General features: G+C 40.4%; 1 protein-coding gene across 3 annotated transcripts in view; it reads right to left on the bottom strand.

Annotated features, from left to right (window-relative positions):
* Positions 1-1,062: 1,062 nt before the first annotated feature.
* GAB1 (GRB2 associated binding protein 1) overlaps positions 1,063-19,839 on the bottom strand; it is a 102,709-nt gene continuing 83,932 nt past the window's right edge. For 2 of the 3 annotated variants that reach the window (XM_042829687.1, XM_042829685.1), the window contains exons 7-11: positions 14,438-14,527; positions 12,181-12,274; positions 11,723-11,846; positions 8,803-8,925; positions 1,063-8,552 (exon numbers count right to left, since the gene is read on the bottom strand). In XM_042829687.1, coding sequence (XP_042685621.1) covers positions 8,394-8,552; positions 8,803-8,925; positions 11,723-11,846; positions 12,181-12,274; positions 14,438-14,527 — 590 coding nt within the window. In that variant the 3' untranslated portion in view covers positions 1,063-8,393. The remainder of the gene's footprint in view (positions 8,553-8,802; positions 8,926-11,722; positions 11,847-12,180; positions 12,275-14,437; positions 14,528-19,839) is intronic. The other variant, XM_042829686.1, reaches the window with a different exon arrangement.

The following is a 19,839-nucleotide window of genomic DNA, read 5'->3' on the forward strand; positions in this document are numbered from 1 at the left end:
CGGCGGGCGGCCCGGCGGCGGGGTCGGGCCGCTGCGATCGGAGCCCGGTGCGCGACCGGCGGCGGAGGCCCGTCCCGCTGCCGCCCCGGCTTTCTCGGCGGGATCCCACCAACCAGGAACCGAGCCGGCAACCCGCTCTCGCGAGAGCCCGGCCTCAACGTGCGGCGCGGCGGGAACGAGCGCGTCGCGAGCCGCCTCCTCCTCTTCCTCCTCCTTGGGCGGCCGTTGGCGCCGCTCCTCTCGCGCCCGCCTTCGCGAGCGCGGCCACGCAACACCCGGACGGGGGCGGGGCTGCCGCGCGCGCGCGAGCGGCTGTGCGGGCCGGTAACGGAGCGCCGCGTGCCGAGGGCCGCGCGCGGTGGGGGGGCGGGGGAAGGAGGCGGGACCAGCGCGGCGGCGTCACGGGCGCGCAGGCAAAGCCGGCCGAGGCACACATGCGTGCTCGTCCGCGCCAGCTGCTCGTTGAGGCAGAGCCCGCGTCCCAGCGCGCTGCACGCACCGTGATGACACGTCGCTCCGCCGCAGGTGCGCCTGCCTCGATCTGCTGTTAATGGGCGCACGGAGCTGGCCGTCCCATGCCGGGACAGTGCTGCTGGGATGGCAGCTCCGACCTAAAATTTCCAAGGAACGGAGGGAATCGGCTTGGACACAGCGATTGTGGCACTCGGTTTCTGAAAACAAGAATAACACGGCAGAAATGTTCAACTTCCCTAGAATAGGATTTCTCAACTCATGCTTTCTACTGCTTGTTTTCCCTCACCGCACAGGAGAGCCCAGTGCAGACCGGAACCCTGGCACTGTAAGCAGTAGCTGATTCCACCCCTTTTATTCATTTAGCTACCTGTGCTCATCTAACAGGACCCTGGGTGCAGGTTTTTACCTGCTCTCCTCCACTCCTTCCCCACAGTGCAGGCAGGATGGAGGGCTGGGAAGCACCACACGGTGCCCTTCCGATTTCTTACTCTATCTCCCACGAGAAGCACTCAAAACCACAGGTGGAAGATCCCTGGTGAGGAGAAGTGTGACTTTTAGGAAGAAATCAGGCACCCGGGAAGAGCTGGAGATGTTTCAGCGTCAACATTTATTAGTTCGAAAATCATCAGGTCAGATCATACTGGCTGATGGGAGACGAGAGAAGTTTTAGAGAAGGGGGGAAAATACCATCACCATCCTAGCCTCATCGAACCTGGCCGTCGAGTAAGGCAGTGTGTGGTGTTGAGATGCTTGTGGGCCTCAAAAGATGTTCGTCTCTGTGGCAAAATGATTTTCTCTTCCTGGATAGCTTATTTCTCTCTCTTCCTCTTTTATTATAGAGAAGAATCTTTGCGTCAAAGCTAAGATTCAGTGAAGTGTCAGCCCCAAATCTTTCATGCAGATACGGTCAAGCATTGTCAAAAAACATTCCAGCCAAAACCTCTCTATAGAGACAGGAAATAAAATTGGTCTTGCAACTGTACAGAACTTGGAACATCATAGGAGTATTCCTTGATAACCCTAATAGGATACCTGTAAAAACACACGATAGACCCAAAGGCTTCTGAATACAATTTACTTCTCAGTGTAACTTCTAACTGTAGCACTAATTCACCCCTAATTCATTATTCAGCATAACTCTCCTGAAGTTGCCATGGACCCTGTATCACGGCAACAGTACAATACCATTAGGAGTCAACTCTTAGACGCAGTTTTTGGACAAACTATTTCCAAGTGAAGTGAACCGTACTGTGAAGCAAAAGAAAGTTACTATTGTGGTTTAAGCCGGCAGGGAGATCAACACAGTGCAGCCATTTACTCACCTCCTCCCCACTGCAAGACAGGGGAGAGAACTGGGAAAAGCGCAAGAACTTGCGGGTTGAGGTAGACACAGTTTAGTAAGCAAGAATTAAAGTGATGAACAACACAGCTGCTCACCAGTAGCTGGCCAGTGCCCAGCAATGGCAAGCCCCTTGACCAACCTGCCCCACATTTTACTTATAAACATGGTACCACATGGTATGGAATATCCTTTTGCCATTTTGGGTTCTGTCTCCTCCCACTTTCCAGTGCATGCCCAGTCTGCTCGCTGGCAGAGACAGAGAAAACCTCCTGGAATTGAAGATTCTGGGGAGAAGTCTTATCAGAAAGACATGAAAAATCAAAGTAAAACTTCAAAGAACAAAGCACACAGGCAACAATAACACCAAGTACTCGATTCATTACAAAGCAGGGAAAAAGAAAAGACCTAGCAAAAATGACAGTCTGACATAAATACGTGACTAAAACAGATACAATTCTAGCCAATGATCAACCAAATGGGAGTAGGCTGGGCCAAGTTATTTCAGCAGCTCCGAGCAGAAGGCCGCAGCCAGCAAAATTGATGCTATTTAGAAATGATACTTTCTGAAGGAAACAGAAGGTCGTACAACTGCAGCTAATCTGAGATACGAAATGAAAACATTCTCACGTTCTGATGCTTGGTTTTTTTGTTTTTTCTAAGGTGCAAAGGTGCACTGGTGCTTGTGTTCTCTGGGTACTCCATCCCCCCCCTTTTTTTTTTTTAAGAGGCATTAATTCCATGTAAAGAACAGTCCTGTTGGCTTAGTTCAATGTTTCCGTCTTTTTACGCAAAGCACTTACTAAATAAAAGCCTCAAGGCAGATGTTAGAAATATCAACTGGAAACTCATCCCTAAGCTTTTGTGAAAGTACATTCTGCATTTATGCCAGTATACCCTGACCAAAAAAACCACCAGAACTAAAATCCTAATGAATCCAATTGGCTAGTCACATTATCACAAAACTAGGTCTGTGTATTTTTCCACATTTGCTAACAATGACCCACGAAGCAACCTGCTTTCTGTAAACTGGATTTTTAAGTAGAAATTGGTGCTCTACCTGAAGCATTCTTAAAAGTGGTGTTCCTCAAGCACATGCTGGACTCCGCACTGCTAGGTTATATAGCTACTCGCTAGCTGGTTACAGCTAGTCCAGGCACAGCTCAACTCTCCTACAATAAAAGGAAACAGCTAAACCTGAATAAAATACTAAGTCGTCCTACTGTGAGCATTTTGGATTTTATCTCCTCAACCAAAAATGCTGTATTTCACACTCAAAAGTTCTCGGTCAATATAATGACCGAATGCTAAGAACGGTTCTGCTTCACATTGCACCTTTTAAATATCTCCACAAGACTGGATTTCCACGCCACCTCCTAGCACGCAATCAGGCCACCTGGATGGGTACACCTGGGCAAGTCCCATCTACATACTAGTACCCAGCAGCTGCAGCTGAGAAGAACCTCGAGCAGCATTTAATAAAATCTTATGATAGCAGCAGCCAAATTCTTACGAGCATTTCTAAAAACTGATGTGATATGCATTTTCTTCTGGTTTCACTGCAGATCCAACTTACTGGGAAAAGGCTTAGCAACAAAGCCTGTACGAATCTTCAAACACGTACCAAGATTATTTATACAGACTTTCTTTTTCTTTGAAATAACTGAAAGAAAGCTTTCAGGGTTTCCATTTTAATTATTTTGTATTCTAGGTTCTGAAACCACGGGATTTCTTGTATGCAAGATCTTTGGACACATCTGGCTAAAATATTTCCAAATTAGTACGTTTTTTACTTCTCGTTTTTAAAACAGACATAAAGGCATTGCCCCATGACTTGTGGTTTAGTAACAGCAAAAAAATATTTCTCATCTCACTAAGTTTAGCATCACGATGAGATACTTTCATAGTCCATTTCACCAAAATGTTCAGCGTTTCTGACGTTATGCACGGACACTGCGGGTTACTCAACTGTACACTTCAGGTAACTTGTGTCCCGCTTACCAAGAAGTGAAATTGCTTCTGGCAGGTTCTTGGCAATACCAGCTTAATTATTTGCAGGTAGGCCAATAGTCATATACACAAAGGATGGAAGTCTCCCAAATGGGAAGGGGCTCTCTGGCTGTACGGTACTCCTTCTCAGGAAGCAGCCTAGGTCAGAACTACGCTCTCCCTTCAGTGGCAGGCCCATAGATGAGCAGAGAAGCTGCACCTGAGTTTACCTCCTTTGGACGCATGGGGAGCACAGGTGCAAACAATTTGCCTGTGTTCCCTGGACCAGCCACAGCCCTTTACCAGCTGCTCAATCATCAGTTCAAGCTGCGACCTAACAGCTCCCCTACAAACTGTTTCTTCTAAACAAGTGAAAACAAGCATACAACCTTTTTAAATCCTCCAAAACAAAGGATTTCTTAACGAAGATGTTCAATGAGATCCACTGGCATCAGAACGTTCTAGCTGTTTAGTAATATGTCAAGCCTCTCATCTAGTCATGCAGCGAGTACTTGTTCTTCTCCCACTTTTGTTACTAAACATTCATACCAAAGATGTCAGAACTTAAACATACACTGGGAAGCTCTCAAGGGCAATGACACTGTTCGTAAGCAACTTTTTTTTTTTTGTCCCACTCTACCTCACCAAACAGGAATACATCCAAGCATATCTGGCCACTTGTTTAGTTAAAACGGAAGCTTAAAAAAACCTCACAGCTTGGTCTCTGGCTCATCCACAGCCCATAGTCATAATGCTTTTGAGGAAGGTTTGCTCACAGCTAGTCATTACAAACAGTACTAAGCTTAAATTTGTTCGCAGTAAAGATCTCGTTCGGCTCTCGGTACAATGGGAAAGATACAGAGCTGCCCATCAGTCCCCATGTAGCTGTATGTAGCAATGCATTTCAAATGATACGTACAACTGCAAGACTGTAATTGCCTGCAAAACCTGTGTGTGTCACTATATCACAGCTGCCACACATAAGTGAATTGTCTTCTTTTTAATACATAAACAAAAATCTCAAGTAAAAAAAGACTAACGTTCATGTTTCTATCTTTTTCAACATCACTTTGCACATTTCTGGGAGAACATGACTATGTATCTGCATCAGCACTTTAAGAGCTTACAGCGATTAAGTCACACTGTGCAGAAGCGTAGCCAGTAGCCTTTATGAGAAAGCAATGGTTGAGGTGATACAGCAAGGCATCTTTAGGAGTCTATCTTACCGCACGAGGCGCTAACGTTTTCTTTTGATATGAGCAAGATCCAGATGCGTATTTGCAGTTGAAATTTGCTCATTTTAAATGGACGCACAGCAGTGAAAACTACACCCACACTATAAGATAACCCTGTTTTAGACAAACAAGACAGAACCTCCTACCTGTTTGAAGAGGAACGCTTGACAACACTGACAAGCTGCACCTTCACTGCTTTCTACTGGAGCTTCAACCAGCATCCACTCGTTAGTAGAGCGTCCTCACACAATTAGTAACTGGAAGTTACGGCTAAGTCTAATTCTCCTTCTACCACTTTTAATTTTAGAACTTACATTCTCAATTTAATATTCACACCCTTTGAAAATCCTAGAGCTCTGTCAAACCTGAAGCGCAAAGTCCCATTTTAGCTTTTAAGGTGAAAACGTGACATGTCGTCAAGAGTTAGCATGCCTCTGTTTCTTTGGACTAAATGAAAGTAGGCAAGTTATTACTGGAAACAAGGGGAGAAAACAGCTTAGAAATTTAATGAAACCAAAGATAACTTTTAGCCTGTTACTTACATAGCATTACACTACACGTTGGAAGCTATTATTTTCATTAAGAAAAAGCAGGAAAATGGTATAAAAATAGTAGAGTGTAATTCGTAATTGACACTCTGAATGCTGTTAAATTTTAAATGAAGAAAGAATAAGCAGAACCTGTAAAACAAGCACTGATGTCATAAAACAGAACAAAACTGCCTTGTATCAATTGTTCAGTAAGAGATGCCAGTCTAGGAAACTTTCTATGAGGCATTTATACTTCAATATCAGAGATGCTCAGGACACCTGAAAAAATACTACTGGTACCTAAATACAAGTGTCAGTCAGTGTTTCATTATAAAAACCCACAGAGTTATTAAGTAATAAATAAATACACGCACAGAGCCAGCAGATGTTTCAAGGAAGGGCGGGTTATGAATAAGAAAACAATTAGCACCCCTTCCAAAATCTCTTCCCCTAATTTAGGTGTCTATGGAGAGACAAAAGAAACAAAGTTGAAATAGGATTTTAAGATCCTGTGGAAGTGCTGGACCACACTGTATGACTCTTTCCCTTAACAGTAAGCATCAAAACAACTATGGCTGATAAACCAGAGCAGTGATTATCTCATCACTTCTGTTAGCAAATTAGAGGCAGCTCGGTGGAAGCGCTCTGCTATGACTGTACCAATAAAACGCTTAAAACCAGCATCCTAAACCAAAATTACCTTCACATTAAGCGTTCCAAGCGTTTGATGTATCTGTGAGTGCGTCAGCCATCGCAGCAGTGAGGAACAGTTTATTATGTAGTAATAGTAACTTCAAAGCAGAGTTGAGTTTCACCTCCAGAGTCCTCCAGGACCTGATACGCTTCCGATCAAGCTTTCAAGGTCCCCTGGCTCACATGGCTTTTCCCAGCTCCCAGGAGGCTGGGACTCCGATTAATTCAGTTGCTCGCAGCAGGGTTTGAAAGCAGAGATTTGTTTTGAAAATTAATTCAACGTTTTTTGTTTTGACAGCTACCTAATGTACAATTTCAGAAAGTAAGCGGTTGAAATCTAGGCACTTTTACAAACACATTAATACCCAACTGCTGTTTAACAGGACAGAGCTTACACATCGAAACTGAACAACTTGATTTATTTAAAATTCACCTCAAAATCCATTTTTTAGCTTTTTTTTTTTAATGAACATTCAAAGCATCAAAATATTACTAATTTTAAAAGAACCTTCGTTAAAAATAACATAATTTACGTATGGTAGATTGTGGTTGCGAGGGGAGAGAACCAACGAACGGTAGGTTAGGCACAGTACTAAGGCCAACATGTCAGAAAACAAAACAGCTGCATACTCAAATTTTAAGTGACCTGGACAAAATAAAACAATGGGGGGTGGGGGGGAAACAAAACCGATAGCTTACTCAAGGGCAGTTGTAGGAAAAAATAAAAGCGTTAGTAAGTTTTCTATCTAAATCTATCCTGTTCACGTATTTAAAGAGCTCTATTTTCTTCCATATATCAAAAAAATTGTTTCTAAATCAAGGCAGATTATTATTTGGAACTGTCATAGTAAAATAAGGGATCACAGTATACAGAGCTTAAAATCCTGTACCAGGAAAGAGGAACGAGTGGTTTACGAGGGGATCATTTAAGTACATGATCTAATTTTTAAAACAGAGATATAAAATAACAGTTGCATAGGGATTTAAATATAAGGCCAAGCAGGAGATTAAAGTAAAATACAGATCGTAAGAAGGGCACTACGGTGTCAAAACATAGTATTTCCATTTGAATTAATGTCTAATTCAAAATCACAGTATTTTGCTAGTACTATAAACAGTGAATGTCAAACTGTCCCGTTAATCTTGAACTGAAAACTGACATTAGAACTTCTAAACAGTACAAAACTAAAGCTCACTGTCTAAACCTGATCAGTGTGTTAGCACAGTAGTGCTTGGTACGTACCTGATTTATATACTCTACCTTCTGTAAATAATATAAAGGTTATTTCTTGTTAATAAGTGTGAGATCACAATATTACTGCATGCCATCAGTGGTTTGCAGGCTTACTTGATATTTAATTACTCAGTCTTAAAAAGTGTGAGATCCCACCCTGCAGAATCTTCACCTATCAAACACAGAACACTGTCATTAATAAAATACAATAGAAGTTCCACCGCTAACAACTAACATATAAGCCAGTATTGTAGGTCTAAACCCAGTATAGGTCATTATTATTAAATCACAGCAATTTTTGTTAGGAAGGTAACCTGCGGACTTCCAAATAATCTTTTGCATGTATTAAATATAAACAAGTACGTAACTGACGGTTACCACTTGACACTTCAAGTAGATTATTCTATTGTGAAAGTATTTCTGCAAAAAATTGATTTTAAGTTGTTAAAATGAAGTTCAAATATTCATTTCCATATCTACACGTAGCTTAATTAACCTAGAATTGTAAAGAATAGTAGTGTAAGGAAAAAAATTCTGCAAATGAATTAGGCATTAAGGTACACTAACTGGGAATACCTGAACCAACATTGTAACTGAAAAAGTGCATAAACATGGTAATACTACAAACGTGTTAACTACAGAACGAGAGGTTTTCTGAAAGCAAAGTGGTGCTATTTTACACGTTATTTACAGGTTGCAAATTTTCCAGAGACCACACAGCCAATTTACGATCTTAAACTTCTCTGATGCTTATGAAGCGTCCTTTGGCTTCCATCCTACTCGGTCAAAAACCTATTCACACACCAGTGAATACCGTACAGCCAAGCAACAGGGCCATTATGGTTCTTTAAATCTTCAAAATTCATTCCTTTCCGTTCTTTGAAGAATAAGCAGTGTTTTCACTTCACGCTTTTTGTGGGTGTTTCTGATTCTGTAGACTGTCGCCCATCAGTCCATGCCTCTCGCGTGCTCTTCAGTGCAAGTGTTTTCTGCTGGTCAACTACAACATAATCAACTCTTTCATCTGCCACACTGCTGCCTGAACCGCTGCTCTTCTTCTGGATAAAGGCAAGAGAGAATGAAAAAAATAAGTTAAACTAATAATTTATTCATTAGAAAATTAAGTACATATCCCAAACAAATAAAGAACAAGCACAGGTTTCTCTGGAGAGTGTGACAGAGCCCCTCTGATTCACCTGAGGACAAACTACATGGGGTGATACGTCTGGAGGCTCTTTCCCAGCAGCTTCTTGCAAGGAAATCCCAAGCTGTTTGTGCCGATCATTCGAAAAGTCAGGACGTGCTTACCTTACGAGGCGGGGTAGATTTTCCTGAATCTAGGTCCAGATCTAGATATTCCACTTGCTTATCTCCTTTAGGTTTTACCATGGGGCTGCTTCCTCCATCAAGACTGTTGCTACCGAACAAATTCTGAAATTGTAACATAAAGAACTTCAGCTGCGAATGTACACAGTAACAACCCAAACTGTCAAATATGCTTATTATTAACTGTCAAAACACTGAAGGTTAAAGAACTGAGTTTTTACGACCAGGTAAGCCATGCAAGTTTTGTTGACGTTATGCAACAAGTAGATAGAGTCAAATTAAACAAAAATGAAACAATCTTGAGCTCGGGACAAAATCAAAAGCCAAAGGGAGTGGACGGAAGGAAACCAAAAGCCGCCGCCCCAAAGTTAAGATTGTCACCAAATCAATCTGTACCTTCCACCTAATACCCCTTTCATACCATGAGGTAATAATGAATTGCTTTGGTGTTTCACATCTCAAGTTTAACATTTCTTTACCACAATGAAAAGAAAGAAAAACTTAAAATTGCTATTAGGTATCTTAGAAGAATTTCAGCCTTTCACAGTAGCAAAGCTTCAAACACAACTTTTCAATTTCAGTGAAAGCTATCGTAATTAAGCTTAAAACCACAAGGTATTATTCAAGTTAATAAAACTAAAAGATTATCACTTTGGATTATTTGTGCAGGACTGCCTAAACTGAAGTCGTATTGCATATACCTACATTTCAATTAGCCCAGACTTTTACAACCTCACCTCCTCTGTCCTCTCCCAGCCTGATCCCTCCCTCTTAACAGGTGTTATAGGAACAGTACAATAGAAGGACTCTTCTCTAAAAGATAAAGAAAAAAAGGAAGACAGAGGGCAGCAGTCAGCAAAAAATGAAGAGGAAGGCAGAAGGACAGACAGAAGGGTAAGGCTGACAGCAACTTGAAGGAGAGAGCAGAACATTGCTGATTTTATTAAATAAAACAGAAGTGCAACATGTCCAAGTGATGATTCAATGCTGATGACAGAAAAGGATTTTGAAAGTATGGAGTTCTCACTAAGATATAGCTGAAGCAAAAAAAAAAAAAAATAAAATTCTGAATAGTCTATGCATATTTTAAAACAAAGGCCTTGGGATACCTGGAAACATTCAGGTTCTCTAGGAAATAAAATATTTTATTGGTTAGAGCTGAACAGGCTGGGCTCTTAAAATCCATGCTGTTATACATTACGTCTGTATCATCCAATGTAGTAAGTGGTAACAATGACAAACAACAGGCCAAGTTTTTGTTGCCCAGATTCTCTAAATCTATTTCTTCATATTTAACACATAAAGCGGCATCTGTGTTAAGGTTTCCAGCACAAATTACAAAAAAAAAAAAGCTCTTAGTCATTAAACATCTTTTTATCTCAAGCAAACTAAACAGGTAGAACGTAGGTATAAGAAATCAAACGTAAAATACACTTAAATGAAGACGAAAGAAAATCTGTAGAACAACCCTGGAAAATAAATGGTGCAAGCAAACAGAAGGATACTAATGATAGGCTGTCTCAGCTGCAATACTAAAAGCACCACCTTAGCACTCCTTGTAAGAATCAGCAGAAATCCCCACTCCTAATTGCAGTGCTGCAATTTTACTGGGTAGGAGGCGATTCCAAACCTTTGCAAAGAGGACATCTCTTGCATCTGTATAAGGGGATGTGACTGATTACTTACCAGTGCCTCTCGCACAGTACTCTATGAGGAGGTAAGTTTTTACACCACTGGCTCCCCACTGCTGAAGTGCACTTCACCTAGGAAGCACACCTGTGCTGCTGACAGGTCAGAGAGACATGGAGCAAAGCGCGAGTCAGGACTTTCTGGCTCGCAAGCTCGCACCGAGTCACAAGTGCCACAAAGAAACCAGCAGGAGGGGCTCACTCTGGGGGTCATAAAAGGTGCCATCCATAGGCAGCTACAGAGCACGAGGGGAAGGAGACTGGAGGAGACCAGGGAGGGTATCTGGGACAGCAGGGAATAGGTAGCAAGCAGCACTGCCAAGAGACAAGGGTTAAGTGAAATGGGATAGCACATGCCACATAAGGCAGCAGAGCAACGAAAAGAACAAAAACAGAGGTAAGCAGGTTCTGCCTCAAAGAAGATTTGGAAACCACAGCTTGATACGGCTTTAAAGATGAAAAACAGATTCTCTACTAAGAAATCCAAGCAGCAAAAACACATTAATCACACTGAAACTACTGTGAACTAAAAACTGAGGTACAAGTGCAGATTTTCCCCCAGTGTTTCAAGGGTATTATGGATTGTGTTTCATTTTAGGCCTGGGTTTACTGCTATCCTTTCCCTTCAGAATTTTTCTATTTTCTCATACTCTCTCCTGAAGAAAACTAAAGCAAAAATCCACAGCATATCAGTAACTTCTCTTACCTAGCTCTTCAATAGATGCTAAATACTTGAGACATCACCATCCAAAAAATTCTCCCCAAAAGGGGAAAAATAAGCAACGTATCAAAGTCCCCTCTACCTGCCCTGGACCCTCCTCATTTCTCACATGTCCTTTCAATAAAGGTTCTAGGCCTGTCTCAGAGGACCTATGGTAGCACATTTTCCTTCACGTCCTGATATTGAACTGCTGCATGGTCTAGAACTATCTGCTGAAGACAAGACGGTTTCTACGAAAAAGAAAAATAAGTAATCTGCTGATCTATTTTGCAGAGCGCAAACATACGCTAACCACAGTCTCTAGATGACTATGCTCATATCTTCCTTAGTGAAATCAAAATTACAATTGCAGCAGAGGGATAATTTTATTCTTTTCCAATTTTGATCTAGAAGTACAAATGAAGGTGATGCTGAGTGGAAAGATTTGTGTTTGCATGATTTAAAAGTAAGGACTGCACAGGAAGAGAGTAGTTAAGACGTAGATGTTACATACTGGGTCTTCAGTGGACTGATTTGGATTCATGGATACATAATTCTCTTCACTGTCGTGCGAGTCACTGCTGGAAGTTGTGCTATGAACTGAATCCGGTCTGGGAGACATGGGAAACCTGGAGGAGCTAATTACCAGGAATTATTTTACAAACAATACATCTTGAATATCTTAAACCTCCTGGTAAACAACAGAAACAAGCACGTTAGAGCTGGAATCTTCATTCAAGATTACTAGAGCGTCTCACAGTTTGGATATACAGTCCTTTACATACATTATTACAAAATAAGAATTAATATTGACATACTTTTGTCTTAATGCATGCATATGCATACACACAGTTCCAGAGGAAACTTCAATCTGTATTACATACGCTGAAAATACAACACAGATGTATATACACATTATTAATGCTACAGTCAACAGAAACTATCCAAATGAAGAAAAGCTAGGAAACTTACTCTCGTGCAAAGCTTCTGGTGATAGGAGACCTAACTGGGGCTTGTAATTCTTCCCATTCAGGCAAAGGTTTTATTTCTAGTGGAGCTGGTTTTGCTACGTAAGAACACAAGCATAGAACGTTCTTAAGCAAACTTAAATTTAATAGCTTTTCAAGTTTCTAATGCCAAAAAGAAACACTGTTTATTAAACAGTAAACACTAGTTAAAAAGAGACACTTTCATTCTCACAAAGCTATGACGTAACAACTTATGTTTTATGCTTTCCAGTTACAGAATAACAACAGTACTTAAAAAAAAACCCACAATTTAAGAATTTTGCAACATAGACAAGTACATAGTAATTCTATTTCGAAAAGAGACTGAAAATGGCATCAAGTTCCGTGGCACGGGGACTTGCTGAACTGATAAGCCCAGAAAGGGATGACTGACAGTTTCAGCCTTAAAATGCAAGCATTGCCAACTCCGTATGCTTTTATTGGCTTGTGCACTATTGTTACTATGCAAACTCTGCCCTCACTGCACAAGTCTCCTTACGGATTAGGTTTCACAGCTCAAAGTATGAGCAAAATATTCAACTATGATTAAGTTTGCAAAATGGAGAGATGAGCCAGTAGCTAGTTGCAATGCCAAAAGGTGCTTGGCTTGCTTCAGGAATCATCAACTAGAGAGCAGAGCAGCAGCATGCTGGTGCCACCAGAGACAGCTAACGTGCCATTTTTAAGCTCCATTTTCAGAACAGAACCACAAGTTGAGTATTAGTGAGAAACATCATCCCTCCCTCCAATATCTGCAATTCACCCTTTCCTAGCCAATAATATACATATATTAAAGGAAGATCATGAGACTTCACAGAGAAAAAAATTACACAAACTATTGTCATACTTGTAATCTGAACTTCTACCTTCTTAAAAACTGTTTTAAATGAACGAAATGCAGTGACATTTCAGTAACATCCAGCCCCACCACCCACCCCTCAAATCATCTGCTTGCGGCGTGTTAACAAATTCACCAAGATCAAATGTCAGGCAAGCGGAGTAAAAGCTGTCTTAAGAGACCACATGAGGAACTGACAGAAATCAGTTGCTTAATCAGTGTGGTCATCTTGCAAGGAACAAACAGAACTGCACTCATGACACTTTCGATATGCTCTCTCTTCAGATAGAGTTCATCGCGGAGTCAGCTATATTACATATCAAACATAAGGATGCATGATTCACATTTTCTGGTTAAGTATCAGTCTTCAGCATCCCTAACAGTTTTCCCCTTTAATTAGAGGATCATAATTACTCAAAGCACATCAAGCCCGATCCAGTAATTCTGCCACTTCTACTTGCTTATATAAGACCTGTCACCACAGCCTCTGAAGAGGACCGACAACACACCTATGTCAAGGTGCCAGGTATCGCAGGAGACAGGGTGGCAGAGCTGAACTTTACATAGGTGAGATGACACTGAAGACTGAGCGACAATAATTGTCAGTTTGGCCAGAGCCCTCTGTGGAGGGCAGAAGCTAAACGGCAGGTATAATCTGTGGCCAAGGTACCACTCCAGCAGAATGAGTAAGGACCTTGTGCAAAGCCCTCTGAGAATAGAAGCAATGGTTCATCCAGTTGCAATGGGCTTCAATAACCAAAGGTACTGTTCAGCAAAACTTCTGTGAGATTTTTAACGTTATCTACTATTTGCTCTACTACACGTGACCACATGAAGAGCCAACTCAACAGCCTAAATAACGCCCAGACTAATTGTGATATTCATACAGTTTCATACGTAAATCTCTGCAATAATATATGGTCACGGGAACAGTTTTTTGCCTTACTTCAATCCTTATCCAACAGCAAGTGACCCAAGTAAACTGTGAATTCACAACCATTTCCTAATGAAAGATATTTCAAGCAACTTCCAGGTGAGTATATTTCTCACATACATATTTCATATTCGTATTTCATTCATTTCATTCATGTTTCATATACACATTTCTGAGGAAATAAAAAAGTAAATCCAGAATACGAATAACTAAAATTTAAGAGACTTAGTATCTATGCTAAAGCCAAAACAACGCATTCATGCGCTCTTTACAAGAGAAAGCTTTGACTTTCCTATACAGGACATCTTTTGCTCAGCAAGGTATATGCACCCATGATCTTAGATTATAATACAAGTAAAAAGACTATAGTAGAGATATAAAATAACAGTTCCTTTAATTTTTGTCTTATTTTTATAAAGCTCCATAAACATACAGTGCTAAAGTACATACCCTTTCTTCTTGTAGTAAAGTCACCTATGGTTTGTGAATCAGTTCGCTCTAAACCATGTGGTTTAGGTCTTAAAATTTTAGGACTTTGACCTAATTGGCAAAAAGAAGACTCTCTTAATAAAATATTCTTTTTAAAATGGGAAAATGGAATTTTGTAAATAAACAGCACATTCCCCTGCAGAAAGGTTACCGCCACAAGCATAAGCAAGCTGCTCAAGGAAGAGTTTTACAGCCTATAGCTAGGTTTCACGCTAAAGCCGTAAGCACCAAACTTGAAACAAATAAAATACTGCATGCAAGTAATTTGCTAGAGGCAAGCGTAAAAGCTGTACAAAAAAAGCCCAAAGGTGCGTCAACAAATTCTTCAACTGATCATCAGTTGCTTTCAAGCTGTATTACATAAAAAACACCAGAAACGTACCTAAGGAATTCTCCAGCAGGACAGGAGAACAGTTACCTTTCAGATGTGAGTTAAGTTACTTCCAAACAGATTAAGTCCTTTTCAGTGAAATGACTACAGTATTGGGTACTATTACCTATTCACCACACACTCCCTTCACCTGAGAAGTCCTCAGAGTTCCGTATCAACCTGCACCAAAATCACCCCCCTGACTGCACAAACTGAGCGACCTTCTCTCCGAGCTCCCAGTCTGCACTCGGGAGCACACCAGAGCACACACGGCCTTCACCACAAATGGCCTTATCAGAAAGTGAAGTCATTTAAATATATATATTTTTAATTGCTCGTGGCCATCTGCAAGTGCAGCAGATGCACTAATCGTTCTCTAATATGCTGCACTATCACAGAACACTGTATTTTAGACCAATCTAGTAACAAAACAGAGTGCAAAACAAGAAAACATCTTAGACTGAACAGCTTTCTCACAGGAAAAAAGATACTTTCCTTTCAGTAAGGAAGCTGTTTGCCGATTAAAACCCTGCAAGCAGTTCCGGTCATGCTGCGTATTTTAAATATGATCAATAACACATGACAACTCCAATCTTCTGAGTAAGTTTACACGACAAAATGTTTAATATCAGGAAAGGCAAGCATCTCCAGGTGTTACACCAAGAAGCCATATGAGAAAGGTAAATCTTCACAATAAATCAAGTAAGTTTAAGACTGTTTATATTCAAAAGTTGCCCTACAGCAAAAAAAAATATGGGAAAGGACTGGCACAGAGTCAAATGTGGGCTCGAGCTACCAGCAGCAACCAAGAATGCCTTTTAAAGAAGTAAATTTGGCAAGAACACTGGGACTTTGCAAATCTCAGCCTGAAAGGTTTTGCATGTGAAGAGCCCTATTACTGTTATCGCTAAGCATTGGGAATAATCAAATAGTAAGTAAACAAAAAAGGTTTTGTACTATATCTGAACATTTACACACTGCTTCTGAGAGATCCTGCAGGAAAAACAATGTATTTATTTACCAATATTGTTGCACAGCAACTTTCTTAAAAATAAGATAAGAAAAAGAACAGACTTTCACACAATTATTTTTTCATTTCAAGAAAAGATGCTGCCTTAAGTGGCTAGAAGTGCTGGCAAAAAGACAGCGCACCCAGGCAAATGCTAACCAAAGACCTGGCTTACAAGTGGTACTCACAGTAACTGTCAAGAATGCCGCTGGCTAGAACTAAGCATGACCCAGCATGTTGGCCAAGTTTATGCTGTGCTGACCCGATATTCTTGAGTACCTGACCTACAACTATGATAAAAGCTTGCCTGTAGAAAAAGACCAAGGTCCCCAAATCAATCAAACAGATTTGGAAGTTAAAATTCAAATATTTTCTACTAACAACAATTTGATGTCGAATATCATCACCTACTCACATCAACTCTCCAATCCACTTCCATAATCTGATTAAGAAGAAATTCAGGCACAACTCTACTTAGAATGTCAATAAAGTACTAACACGTGAGCATAGATCAGTGCAGTGAAAAATCAAGCAGAGGTAGCAGGGTAATGGAATAATTTAACCAGCGTGTACATTACAACCTCTCTACTCTTGCAGCCAAATCATGTAGGCTGAAGTGACTGAAACCAATTGTATTGAGAGGTAAGCACTGCCTTAGGAATCTGGGTCTGCGACTCATTATTTCTGTTTTTATTAAGGGTTCAATGTGGTCTTGTGCAGTCAACCTCCCTGAACTACATTATCACTCCCATTTGCAAAACACAGATATTACCTAATTGCCTTCATACTTATACTTCATACTGCTTTGTACTTAATTTTGCATTCAGAAACTGTTCTGAGACTTTGTGAAGTGCTATATAAGTAAGTACAGGTCCCTGCAATATTTCTTTTATGCAACAGATGAGAACATACAAGATGTTCCCGCATAAAATAGATGCATGGAGTTTTTACCTCTTCCTGCTGAAAAACTGTTCAGTCTAAAATAAATTTGCTGGCAAATCAGCTTGTTATTATCGGGATAATGGAACGACCTTAGTTTGCCACAGGTAATTAAAATATTTGTGTATTTCCCTCCCCCCCCACACACAAAACCAAAAAGCCTAATCTCTTCTGAGTAGCTCACCCTGCAACAGAAAGACCTGACATCAAGGAAAGGAAAAGGAGCTGTGGAGAAACCGCAGCCATGAAACTGATGTTTCTTGTTTCGGTCTGTACCGCAGAATTCTTCCACCCTGTTTTTTTTTGTTGTTCATGAAAAAAATAAAAAATAAACTAACAGAAATCCTTTGATAATACTCTTCACTCCATCAAAAACCACATCTTAAATAAATGCGTCAGTTTTAAAAACTGTCATTCAGTGTCCAAAAATCGGCAGTTCCTCCACTATCTTAGTTGCTTCTTTGAACAAAAATACATGTTTTTAGAACTTAAAAAACCCAAGTCTCACAACTGAAGATCCTGCTGCTGAGCCAGAGTAACCTTGCTGCTTTGCTCCTCAGAGCTTTCAGAAAAGCCCTCAGAGTAAAGAGCTGAATACAATAAACAGAAAATGCAGTGTACCTGTACAACAGACTGTTCTTCACCATTTATTCTCAGAAAAAATCTCCTAAAAAGTGTCATAGGGCCCCTCTTCTAGTCAGTTTGCTGCAGGAGAAAATGCACGAGGTCTCTGTGGAGAGCACGTGGTTCCACTTGGCATTCCAGCTCCAGGGTCACTACAGAATGCGCTTCCAACGCTGTAGGTTTAGGCTCACAGACCCAAGCTGACCCAAGCTAATTATTCAGGCACTCAACATATGACAACATCTAATCTACAACACTATTCTGGGAAAGGTAAGCCTGGGTCTACAATACAGTTTGTTTATTTATTTATTTTTAAAACTGACAAGGAAACGAGACAACTAAAAAGCCCGCTAGGAAAAAAAAAGCAACAAAATAAATATGTTGTGGCTAGTGAAACCAATCAAACAAGAAGTGAAAATTAACACGTTTTTGTTGTTCACTGAAATCAGCGCTTGTGAAATGCAAAATGCTACAGTTAGAAAAAACCCTCAGTTTCTACATAGTGATACAACTGTGCAAGGGCACTCTGAGATGAAACAGATCTAAAGCAGCCCAGTTCTTTGAGAAACGGCTGCTTGCAAAAACTGCCCAGTAGAACAGGCAATTATGAATCCAGCATTAGAGTGCACTCAGACGGCATGAATTCTGCTCCTGGCATTTCAGCATGTGTCAATGCTGCCTTTGTTTAAGAATTCATCAGGAGAAGAATCACTTGTTTGACTTTGTTTCCAATAACGGTTTAAGTTAAAAAAAAAATTCTTTCTTCATTAATTGGCTGATGCATTCTCTTCTTGTTTTCCATACAACATGTGACATATGATGCCGGAGACAGGCAGTGGGAAGGTGGACCACTACAGCCAAGTCCTGTATCAGAGCAGCTAGGCCCTAACATTTCTCGTTTTAAGGACACAAAAGGTAATCATTGAAGAGCCTCATTTTGCTTTCAGGCTTTAACCTTCAAGCACTACTGCTAACAAGACTTCTGTTAAAAATTTCTGTTACTTTTTGACTAGTTGCTTGCTGCCAATGGATTTTACATCAGGAAATTGCAAATATCCTCATAAAAGAGGCCAAAAGACTCCTTAAGCACCAGCTATGTAGGGCTTACATTTTTAAAGTAAATTTACTAATGTGACATAAAATTTGAGAAATGTGTGATCTGTTAATGCTGTTTCCTGGCCAACAGGACTCTAATCCTCACGAGACAAGGAGATCAGATGTAGGAATGCTACAGCAGTGCTTTACTTGGACTAGAAGGGGGAGAGCAAGAGGAAAAAACAGCCATATTAGTGTCCTGCATCAACAGAAGTACTTTTAGAAAGGCGTACCTAATAACAGTTTTCAGTTCCCATTAAAAAAATATGCATCTTTCTCTATGCATTCAGAAGAAGCTGAAATGTGCAGAGGTCCAAGAATACCAGTACTCTAAATCATTGCGGTTTTCTCCTTAAAAAAATAATAATAAAAAAAAAAAGTCAAGTCTGAAGCTCAGTCTTAGTCCCACAGGGTTTATTATTTGACTTTCATTTCTGCAGAACAACCTCCCCCTTTCGTTCGCTTCCCCTTCCTCACCGGAGTGAATTCCTGAGTACATGGGCTTCAACACAGAGCTCTACAAATATCCTGAATTTGCTTTTTTTAAAAGATTGTTTTTAGAAAGACTGTTTCCCGCCAAGGTCTTCTATTCAGAAACATGTATTCAGTTACACAACATTCATATCCATTCCCACACTAGCACCTAGTAATAAATAGGAACAACAGTATGGTACTCAGATCTGGTCAGTGGTACCACATGGATGATGACAATTAGTCTTCTCATAACAGTAAAAAAAAGTGAAATCAGCTTATGCCTTCAATATTATGAATTTTCAAGGCAGTCATCTGAAGAGATACTCTCCAGTTTTCTTAGACACCTTTGTCTCCTCCAAATAGGTCATCACAGAGCACTGGTACTTTGAATTCTCCCAAAATTAAGAATGAATTGTAAAAAAAAAAAAAAGACTATGAAGTCAAACTGCATCTGACAGCTAAGGTTCACTGGTATTCATAAAATGTTTGGCAAATGTCAGAAAAACTGCTTTGAGAATACCAAAGCTATTAATCATCCAAATACTATTTGACTGCTCTAATTTGCAAGTAGTTCGCCATGCTCATACGTAAAAATCCCCTACTGCATGACAAATTAAAAGCCTTCACGTAGTGCTTTAAGACCAAAGTGCAGTGTTTTGATGTTTTTATTGACTAGTAGCTTCAAGCGGCACTATCATTCATGAAGCCCAAGTGATACTACTTGAGATTGATTTCATTTTTTCTTTTTAATGAAAAATGAGAAACTGGAATAGCATGACAAGATGTATATCAAATCAACTATGCTTGCATATACAGGCATTAAAACACAGGGAATAAGACAAAAAAAATGTA

The sequence above is a fragment of the Centrocercus urophasianus genome, unplaced genomic scaffold (assembly GCF_019232065.1).
Source record: "Centrocercus urophasianus isolate 14NV4802_14NV808 unplaced genomic scaffold, USGS_Curo_1.0 seq_32, whole genome shotgun sequence".
Classification (NCBI taxonomy): domain Eukaryota; kingdom Metazoa; phylum Chordata; class Aves; order Galliformes; family Phasianidae; genus Centrocercus; species Centrocercus urophasianus.